This window comes from Chaetura pelagica, unplaced genomic scaffold (genome assembly GCF_000747805.2).
Source record: "Chaetura pelagica isolate M959 unplaced genomic scaffold, ChaPel_1.0 scaffold470, whole genome shotgun sequence".
Taxonomy (NCBI): domain Eukaryota; kingdom Metazoa; phylum Chordata; class Aves; order Apodiformes; family Apodidae; genus Chaetura; species Chaetura pelagica.
Genome location: NW_009951911.1, coordinates 29,738 through 40,433, shown reverse-complemented (window position 1 = coordinate 40,433; position 10,696 = coordinate 29,738). Strand labels below are relative to the sequence as shown.

The window sequence follows — 10,696 nt, the reverse complement described above, 5'->3', positions numbered from 1 at the left end:
AACCCTTGAGTTGCTGGAGCTGCTCATTTCAGCAGCACTAATTGGCACCTGCCCCTTGAGCTCCAAGTAGCTTCACCCAAGGAGTGACTCTGCAGAGCCTCCCTGGCTGGGCTGCCTGGATTCCAGGCTCCAGGATGATCCCAAGGGTTGGCACCTTCCAAAGGGTCATTCCCATGGGCAGGAGCTGCTGTTTGGGAAACACTGGGTGAGCTCTGCCCAGTGAGCACTGGTTTGAACTGGGAAATAAGAGTTAGGGATCCCTCCTTTTGTGAAGGATAAATGTGCTGGGGGGTGGGAAAAGCTGCTGGTGCCTCCGGGAGTTTCTCGCGGCGGGGGATGAAGGTGCTGATCCCTCCTCTTGGCCACCAGGTGTCTTCCTGGGGCTGGGGCTGAGCGGGGTGGTGCCCACCATGCACTTCACCATCGCCGAGGGCTTCGTCAAGGCCACCACGGTGGGGCAGATGGGCTGGTTCTTCCTGATGGCCGTGATGTACATCACGGGGGCGGGGCTCTACGCCGCCCGCATCCCCGAGCGCTTCTTCCCGGGGAAGTTTGACATCTGGGTGAGTGTGGGACACCCTGAGGTGTGTGGGGAGAAGGTGGCTGGGGTGAGGTGGGGGACCTGGTGCAGCACAAGATGTGCTGGAAGGCAGAGCTGGAACGCTCCAGGGTGGAAAACACTGCCTGGGAATAACAAGAAGGGGGGAGAAAGCAGAGCTGGGGCCTCCGGGAGTTTCTCGCGGCGGGGGATGAAGGTGCTGATCCCTCCTCTTGGCCACCAGGTGTCTTCCTGGGGCTGGGGCTGAGCGGGGTGGTGCCCACCATGCACTTCACCATCGCCGAGGGCTTCGTCAAGGCCACCACGGTGGGGCAGATGGGCTGGTTCTTCCTGATGGCCGTGATGTACATCACGGGGGCGGGGCTCTACGCTGCCCGCATCCCCGAGCGCTTCTTCCCGGGGAAGTTTGACATCTGGGTGAGTGTGGGACACCCTGAGGTGTGTGGGGAGAAGGTGGCTGGGGTGAGGTGGGGGACCTGGTGCAGCACAAGATGTGCTGGAAGGCAGAGCTGGAACGCTCCAGGGTGGAAAACACTGCCTGGGAATAACAAGAAGGGGGGAGAAAGCAGAGCTGGGAGGTGGTGCAGAAGCAGTGAGGAAGAGGAGGAAGGTGTTCCCAGTGCTGCTCTGTCCCTGCTTTCAATATTTTTTCCCCCATTTCCTCCCAGTTTCAGTCCCATCAGATCTTCCACGTGCTGGTGGTGGCTGCTGCCTTTGTCCACTTCTACGGGGTGTCCAACCTGCAGGAATTCCGCTACGGCCTGGAAGGGGGGTGCACAGATGACTCTCTCCTCTGAGGGCACCTGGTTTTAGTACAAGCTTCCTAAGTGCTTTTTTAAACTCTTTTTTGTCTTTGCTACAAAAAAAAAACAAACAAAAAAACCAAACGGAAAAAAAAATCAAACAAACAAAAAAATAATCAAAGACTCAACAAACTGCTGGGGGGGTTGGTGGTTTTGTGGTGGTTTTGAAGAAAAAAATACCCCCAAAAAAACCCCAACAAACCACCCCAGAAAAAATCTTCAGTGAGAGTTGATGACCAAATCCTGACACCCCCCACCCCATGGTGCTGGGGACCCCTGTGCTCTCTTCTCTTCTTCCAGACAGTGTTTTAGCAGCATCAGGGCCCCCCCCATTTCCAACAGCAAAAGGGGTGGGTTCCCTGTTCCCAGCACCCCCTGTTCCCAGCACCCCCTGTTCCCAGCACCCCCTGTTCCCAGCACCCCCTGTTCCCAGCACCCCCTGTTCCCAGCACATGCACTTCCAAGCCCCAGAGAGGAGTGTTTATTTTGCATATCCCTGCAGCCTGGCTTGGGGGGGGACACACACAAACACCCAGAGCCCTTCAGCCCCCTCCCCTGGTGCTGCTGCCCAGGGCACAGATTCATGTAATTTAAATTGTCATTGTCTTTTTATTTGTTTTTGGTTTGTTTTCCTTGACAAAGTAATGTAAACAGAAATGAGAGAATATTTAATATTTAATACTTAAGCTTTAATTAAAGACTTGCTGCCACTGCAGTGTACCCAGACCCCCCTCCCTGTCTGTGGTGGTAGAGGAGGGACAGTGTGTGAGGGGGATGTAGAGCTGCTGTAGCTGATTGAAATAAAATGGTCAATAGTTCAGTGTCCTGCTGGGGTGGCTGTGGCTTTTTATTCTGGGGAGGGGTGGGGTGCAACAAAGAAGCTCCTGGGGGTGTTGGTGGCTTCTGAGGAGGGGTCTTCTTGGAGGGCTGGAGCAGCCCAAACAAAAAAACCAAACGGAAAAAAAAATCAAACAAACAAAAAAATAATCAAAGACTCAACAAACTGCTGGGGGGGTTGGTGGTTTTGTGGTGGTTTTGAAGAAAAAAATACCCCCAAAAAAACCCCAACAAACCACCCCAGAAAAAATCTTCAGTGAGAGTTGATGACCAAATCCTGACACCCCCCACCCCATGGTGCTGGGGACCCCTGTGCTCTCTTCTCTTCTTCCAGACAGTGTTTTAGCAGCATCAGGGCCCCCCCCATTTCCAACAGCAAAAGGGGTGGGTTCCCTGTTCCCAGCACCCCCTGTTCCCAGCACCCCCTGTTCCCAGCACCCCCTGTTCCCAGCACCCCCTGTTCCCAGCACCCCCTGTTCCCAGCACCCCCTGTTCCCAGCACCCCCTGTTCCCAGCACCCCCTGTTCCCAGCACCCCCTGTTCCCAGCACATGCACTTCCAAGCCCCAGAGAGGAGTGTTTATTTTGCATATCCCTGCAGCCTGGCTTGGGGGGGGACACACACAAACACCCAGAGCCCTTCAGCCCCCTCCCCTGGTGCTGCTGCCCAGGGCACAGATTCATGTAATTTAAATTGTCATTGTCTTTTTATTTGTTTTTGGTTTGTTTTCCTTGACAAAGTAATGTAAACAGAAATGAGAGAATATTTAATATTTAATACTTAAGCTTTAATTAAAGACTTGCTGCCACTGCAGTGTACCCAGACCCCCCTCCCTGTCTGTGGTGGTAGAGGAGGGACAGTGTGTGAGGGGGATGTAGAGCTGCTGTAGCTGATTGAAATAAAATGGTCAATAGTTCAGTGTCCTGCTGGGGTGGCTGTGGCTTTTTATTCTGGGGAGGGGTGGGGTGCAACAAAGAAGCTCCTGGGGGTGTTGGTGGCTTCTGAGGAGGGGTCTTCTTGGAGGGCTGGAGCAGCCTGAGGGGCAGTGAGGGGGTTTGGGGCAGCCCCAAGGGTTGAAATAAACCCCTTGGGGTTGAAATAAACCCCAGGGTTGAGATAAACCCCTTGGGGTGTTGTGGTGAGGGCTGAGACAGAACGTGTGCCCAGCAGGATCTGCTGCCACCCACCCCTGGGGCAGCACGGGGACGTCACAGCCCAGCTGGGATGTGGGGAGAACAGGACACCCTAAAGCAGGAGCTTCACCTCCTGGAGATGTGAGTGACCCTCCAGAGCAGAGGGGTGAGAGGGAAGGGCTGAGCAAAGCCCCCCCTGCCACACTGAGGGTGCCTGGCAGGGCCACCATAGCCCCTCCCTGCTGAGCAGTGTCCCTGGGTGTGTCCCCCCCACCGTGTCCCCACTGCTCCTTTCCAATCATGGAATGGTTTGGGTTGGAAGGGGCCTTCATGATCTCCTAGATCCAACCCCCTGCATGGGCAGGGACACCTCCCACCAGCCCAGGTTGGAGAGGTTGTGTGGCCTTTTTGGGATGTTTGGGCATGGCCAGGCCTTGGGGATCAGCAGGGCAGGGCAGGCCAGGCTGGACCCCCCCAGGGTGGGGAGCAGGTTCCCCTGGGGTAGCTCCACCTCCAGCAGGTTTTGTGCACCCCTGTGTGTGTCCCCCCCTCCCCAGACCAAGCACACAAGTCATCCAGGTTGCTGCTTAAATGCAGGCCAGGAGCTCCAGGTGTCCTCTCCCCTCCCAGCCAACCCCCCAGGGACAGCTCAGAGCTGGAGAGTGAAACCCTGGAGCTGCACCAAGGTCTGAACAATCACTCTGGGGAGTGACACTTGGGATGCACAGAGAAGGCTCCGTGGGTGTGATTCTACCTCCAAGATCAGCCTCCCCCACTCTGGGGCTGAGATCTAAACTGGGGAGAGGGGACAGCACTGGCCGAGTGACACAGAGCAAGAAAATGGTCTTAAAAATCCACCAGGCAAGGAGCACAGCAGGAGGAGCCTTCAGAGAGCACCTGGAACAGGAAGGTACCAGGGGCACAAGTCCCAGCCCTCCTGGAGCAGCTCTGGGACAGGCTGGGGGGTGGAAAAGGGGAAATGTCACTTTCACAGGGTGACAGGAAACAGGAGATGGCCCTGTGCACTGCACACGGTTTGTACAGTCCTCACTCACCCGGTTGTGACCCCTGCAGTGTCACTGTCACCCCCTCCTCCTGCTACACGGGTCTGACTCAGTTCCCTGACAGAGCAGAGACCAAGATCCTTGCTGGGCAAAGGAAAAGCCACAGAGCAGCTCAGGTACCATGAGCAAGGCTGGAATACGGATACTCATAGAGTCATAGAATCACGGGATGGTTTGAGTTGGAAGAGACCTTAAAGCTCATCCAGTCCCACCCCCCTGCATGGGCAGGGACACCTCCCACCAGCCCAGGCTGCTCCAAGCCCCATCCAACCTGCCCTTCAACACTGCCAGGGATGGGGCAGCCACAGCTTCCCTGGGCAACCTGGGCCAGGCTCTCACCACCCTCCAAAAAAAGAATTCCCTCCTCATCTCCAACCTCCATCTCCCTCTCCCACTTTTCATCCATCCCCCTCATCCCATCCCTCCCTGCCCTTGTCCCAAGTCCCTCCCCAGCTTTCCTGGAGCCCCTCCCTGCCAACAGGCCACACTGTCAACTGATACTGACAGAAAACCCCACTGGGCTTTTTTAACTGCTGCCAAGATGGAAGGTGCCCCCTCCAGCCTGAGGAGGGGCAGTTGGCTGTGCCATTCCCCTGGGAGCCTCCTGCAAAAGCCACAGGCAGCAGGAGCAGGGGTGGACTTCAGTTGGCTGCTGACCCCTTGCTAAGGGGGCTGGAGCCTCTGGGGGGGGAAGGCAGGGGGGCTGGGGCCTCAAGGGGAGACAGGGGGGCTGCAGCCTGTGGGTCCACCTGAGGCAGGTTCTGCCCTAACCCAAGGACTCCAGCTGCGTGGTGGGGGTGTTGAAAACAAACCCAGCAATGAAATACATATTGCTGGAGGCAGTTTTCAGTGGTCTGCATGTTCTCCTGAGAATATTCCCTTTCGGAATGTAAAACTGTCTGTAGATGAAATTCTTTTCCTGGATCTGAAATGTAGGTAGGGACCTAAATCCCATGGGGAAGAGGCTAAATCCCAACTGTGTGCACTGTTGGTGGCCAAGGCCACATCCCAAGGAGACTCCAAAGACTTTCACTTCAGTCCACGTCCAAAGGATGACAACATTCCATTTGGTCCTGGTCTTAAACCTCCATGTATTCTATCAGACAGGTATCAACATTACAGCCATGGATTCTGATCATGAATAAATAGATTTATCATCTTCTAAAAGTTCTTCTGTTTCCCACTGAGAAGTGCTGCAGGTTCCAGGTGGTGTGGCTGCAGTCAGAGGCTACCCCTGGTGGAGACATACCATGACTTGGTCCTCCAGCCTTTGAAGTGACAGCTTGGGTATGAGGAGGAGGAGGAGGATGGTCACTGGTATTGTCTGTAGTCACCGAACGGCGCCGGCTGCAGCTGGGAGGGGTCATCTGAAAACTGAGGGCCTGTAGGAACAGGGGAAAAAGGAAAATAATCATAGGATCAGATCATGGGATGGTTTGGGTTGGAAGGAACCTTCAAGATCATCTAGATCCAACTGCCACGAGCAGGGACACCTCCCAGCAGCCCAGGTTGCTCCAAGCCCCATCCAACCTGCCCTTCAGCACTGCCAGGGATGGGGCAGCCACAGCTTCCCTGGGCAACCTGGGCACAGAAAGACAAAGAGATTCTTCCTTCTGACAGCATGAAAGAGTCTGGGGCCAGACTCTCCTCAGTGATGCCCAGTGACAGGACAAGGGGCACTGGGCACAAACTGGAGCACAGGAGGTTCCAGCTGAACATGAGGAGGAACTTGTTGACTGTGAGGGTGGCAGAGCCCTGGGACAGGCTGCCCAGGGAGGTGCTGGAGTCTCCTTCTCTGGAGACATCCCAACCCCTCTGGATGTGTTCCTGTGGGATCTGCTCTAGGGGATCCTGCTCTACAGGGGACTGGACTAAGATGATCTTAAGAGGTCACTTCCAACCCCACCACTCTATGACTCTGAAACAGTCACAGCAGATTTAGTATCAATCCCCTCTGAAGGTACTGAAGCCAGAACCAGACTCCACAGTGGACATTTCTGTCATTCAAAGGAGTTCAAGAGCTTTACACACTTACAAGAGCCTCACCCTGACAAAGACTGCTTTTGTCTCTTTTATTAATGAGGAAATGAATCAGAGCAGCAAGAGGGAAACATTTTCAGCCCCCTAGAGGAGCTGGCAGCCTGTGCCTTCCTGCCCTTCAGCTGACCTGAGCCACTGTGAAGGTTGTCCCAGGGAAACTTGCCTGGCAGGACAGCAGTGACACGGGACAGGGCACTGCGGAGTCAGCTCCCCGACTGCTCTGAGTGAGGCTGTGCTGGAGGGAAGAGACAGAACCAGATCATGGGATGGTTTGGATTGGAAGGGACCTTCAAGATCATCTAGATCCAACCACCTGCATGGGCAGGGACACCTCCCACCAGCCCAGGCTGCTCCAAGCCACATCCAACCTGCCCTTCAACACTGCCAGGGATGGGGCAGTCACAGCTTCCCTGGGCAACCTGGGCCAGGCTCTCACCACCCTCACACCAAAGAATTCCCTCCTCATCTCCAACCTCAATCTCCCTCTCCCACTTTTCATCCATCCCCCTCATCCCATCACTCCCTGCCCTTGTCCCAAGCCCCTCTCCAGCTTTCCTGGAGCCCCTTCAGGCACTGGAAGGTGCTCTAAGGTCTCCCTGGTCCCTCCCCAGCTGTCTTGTACCTTCACTGAACACTGACTGGGAGAGAATAAACTGTCCCAGGCAAATATCAGCCTTCCTCTAAAGCAGGAAGATTAATTTTCACATTTCTTGGTATTAAAACCATAAACTGCTATAATTTAGATCAAAGAAGCAGCAGTGAACAAATCTGAGAAAGTAAACTTCTCAGGAATTAGGGGTTTGCTACTAACCCCTCCAACACTGAGAATCCTATCATAGAGTCACAGACTGGTTTGGGTTGTAAGGGACCTTAAAGATCATCTAGACCCAACATCCCTCCACAGCCAGGGACACTGGTTTTGTCTGTTTTCCTCCCAAAACACAGTGGGGAAGTAAAGATACTAAGTATTTTTCACAGGCAGGTTCTGACACAAATGGCTGTTGACACCTCAGCTTGTGTTTCACTTAGAGAAAATAATAAGGACTTGAGTTTTTGAAGCAGTTGAGGAAAAAAACCATCCCTCTTGCCCACAACTTTGTTCCCTTGACCTCTTGTATCACCCAGTGATGACTAAACCACTGCTGCCACCATCAGAGGCAGAAGATGGGGACATCTCTCCTTCCAGCCATGTCTAGTGGGAAGGAGCTGGTGCTATTCATCTCAGCAGCAACGTGTGGCTGCAGAAAGTCAAGGAGGAGACACGTTGGTTGCAACTGGCAGAGGAGACTGACTCTGTGACAAGAGGTGACTGGAAGAGGGACATCACTAAAGACCTCATGGTCTGGTGGCTCCTCACCATTTGTGAACTGTGTGGAGGCAAATCTTGTCAACAGGATTCCAGCTCCTTCGATTAAAGCCAGCAGAATCCCCCCCATGGCAGCAGATCCAACCATGGCCACGGGGCCATCTGAAAAGGAAAAGCCCAAGATGAGACTTTTTTGCTCTCTCTCCCACCCTCCAGGCTCAGCAGCAGTAATTTGGCAGCCATGAAGCTTCATTAATGTCACCAAATGAAAGGATAATTACTGGGTAACTACCCCCCCACACACCTAATTAAGGAAACAAAGGAACACTGGTGATGCCTCAGAACATCTTTACTTTCATAAGCTCAGGACAGAAGTTTCCAGCTTCTCTTTCCATTTCTCTGAGAAATTAAATCCCAAGGTGCCACAAATTTTTGCTCCACTGTAACCATGACAACTGTACAAGGAGAATTCCAAGTTTTTCAATTCCTACCCTCCCCAGTGCTCAGTTTCTTACTTCTGGCAGCTAAGATGGCTCCAGTCAGGGCTCCACTTGTGATTGAATTCCATGGATCTTCTTTCCCTCTCATTCGGACCATGCTGCAGTCAATCATGGAGAAGAGGCCTCCCCAGACAGCAAAGCTCCCTGCTCAGGAGAGAAACCAGTTTGGGGAAGGCAGAGGAACCAGTTGTGCTGCAGCCCTGTGAGCAAGGAATGGGGCAGAGGGGTGTGCTCTGCTGGCAGACACAGAAGAACATGCAAAACCAAACCAGAACCACATGTTCTGGTTAAAATCAACAGTGAGAAGAACCCTCAGCTTGCCAAGGGACACACAGGTTGGACACTGACACAGTTAGAGCACAACCTCTTAGATAGAGCCAGTTATGTGAGAGGACAAGGGGTGATGGATGAAAAGTGGAAGAGGGAGATTGAGGTTGGAGATGAGGAGGGAATTCTTTGGTGTGAGGGTGGTGAGAGCCTGGCCCAGGTTGCCCAGGGAAGCTGTGGCTGCCCCATCCCTGGCAGTGTTGAAGGGCAGGTTGGATGGGGCTTGGAGCAGCCTGGGCTGGTGGGAGGTGTCCCTGCCCATGCAGGGGGTTGGATCTAGATCATCTTGAAGGTCCCTTCCAACCCAAACCATTCCAAGCCATATGGCAGTTCCCAGGATGCAAATTCAAAAGACTTTTATTGATAATGTGTGTTATAAATGAGAATATTGATCTCCAAGCACATTGTGGGAAAACTATTTAGAACAAGTTCAGGCCTTCTTCACTTGAGATTTCTTAATGCTTTATACAGCTTAACAGCAGCTACAGAGCAGGAGGAGCCTCTCTCTGGGCACCTTCTTTTGACTCCAGCTGCAGTGCTGTGATTTTTTAGGCTTTTTAGACTCAAAATTCCCTCCACAAAATCAGTAGACACTTCCCTGGCTGAGCCCAGGGGAATAGCCTGAACTCCTCCCCAGTCCCACCATCTACTTCATGGTTTCCTTGAGTTGGATCATTTTAAGGAATCAATGCTGTTTCTTTTTTAAAACCCTGTACAGGATGCACAGCCCCCTGGGGAGGTTAAAATATGACAATTTTTAAAGCCATCAATAATAAAGGCTTGAACACACCATGAACATAAACATGTTTCCTCCACATCTAACCTGATTCTGGATGCACCAGATCTGTATTGACTCATTGCCTGGATTAACAGACCCATGAAACCCAGCTCAGGTGTCACTCCACTTGTCCCATGTGATGTTCCCAAACTGGGGTTATTTACCAACTGGTTTTAACAGGAATTCATTCATTACCTCCCAGCTGGGGAGCTCTTGTTTTAATGGCTGTCAAACTGCCCCGCAGCCGGTGGTTCACACCCTGCAAAGAAAGAGAAATGACAAGTAAAATCAAGTGTCACAGCTAGACTGGCTGCACATAAACTCCCCCCAGGCCAAACACCCTTCTGAGCACCCCCAAGAGGTGACAGATAAAATGCATTTTACAGGTGCTTTGATATTTATGACTGCTTTAGATCTAAAGAAATGAAGCACAGCCCCAAAGCACCGAACCATTTGAGCTTCCAGCCTGTGTCAGTGGCCTGAAGGAGACACCAAAGTGACACATTTTGCAAGATAAGCTTAGAATCATGATGGGTTTGGTTTGGAAGGGACCCTAAAGATCCCCTGCATGGGCAGGGACACCTCCCACCAGCCCAGGCTGCTCCAAGCCCCATCCAACCTGCCCTTCAACACTGCCAGGGATGGGGCAGCCACAGCTTCCCTGGGCAACCTGGGCCAGGCTCTCACCACCCTCACACCAAAGAATTCCCTCCTCTACATGCAGCCAGCCCAAATGGCCACATTGTGCTGAGCCCTCCAGCTCCCCACCCCCAGGGAGATGTCCCTCAGTGGGGGCTTGTCCCACCCCTGCCTTCAGATCTATCAGGGAAAACTGCACTTTTAACCCAGGACAATGAAGGTCCCACCTGGCTCTTGAGCTGCTCAACAGATCCACCCTTCTGGGTGGGATTAATGACATGCAGCAATGATCAGCCCCAGTGGCTGCAGGGGGATTTCTTGTCCCTCCCCTTGGGTGATGGAGATGGGCAGAGGGGGCAGGACTGTCCCCTGAGTGCACAATCCCATGTTTTTACTTACCACTGGAGAATTCCTGAAGCCCTTGATAGCCTGGAAAATGCCACCGCCGATGGCTCCCATGGTGAAAGCACCTCCACAGTCATCTACTATCCTCCAGGGACTGGCCAGAAGAATGAAGATGAGAAGATTCAAATCCATCATGTTAAAACTGTTCAAGGAGCTTCCCAGGCTCCACCATTTGTGCACCAAGTCCAGCTGGAGGGATAATCCAGCTGCACTGCCCCACCTCCAGCAGCAGCCAAGCAAGTAAAACAAACCCCAAGTGCCCCAACTTCACCAACCCTGAAGTGGTGGTGATGAACATAATTCCC

General features: G+C 53.1%; 1 protein-coding gene across 1 annotated transcript; it reads right to left on the bottom strand.

The window, feature by feature from the left end:
- Nucleotides 1-5,655: 5,655 nt before the first annotated feature.
- Nucleotides 5,656-10,483, bottom strand: TIMM17A (translocase of inner mitochondrial membrane 17 homolog A (yeast)). Its single transcript, XM_009994050.1, has 5 exons — nt 10,386-10,483; nt 9,543-9,606; nt 8,258-8,386; nt 7,794-7,904; nt 5,656-5,778 (listed from the first exon to the last, which is right to left on the bottom strand). The coding sequence occupies exons 1-5, from the start codon at nt 10,443-10,445 to the stop codon at nt 5,708-5,710; spliced, it is 435 nt and encodes a 144-aa protein (XP_009992352.1). The 5' UTR covers nt 10,446-10,483; the 3' UTR covers nt 5,656-5,707.
- Nucleotides 10,484-10,696: the final 213 nt, after the last annotated feature.

Coding starts and splice junctions, on each gene's coding strand:
- TIMM17A (XM_009994050.1), bottom strand. CDS start 10,445: ATGGGAGCCATCGGCGGTGGCATTTTCCAGGCTATCAAGGGCTTCAGG. Junction 9,607..10,385: donor GCTTCAGGAATTCTCCAGTG/GTAAGTAAAAAC, acceptor CTTTCTTTGCAG/GGTGTGAACCACCGGCTGCG. Junction 7,905..8,257: donor AGCCATCTTAGCTGCCAGAA/GTAAGAAACTGA, acceptor TTTCCTTTTCAG/ATGGCCCCGTGGCCATGGTT.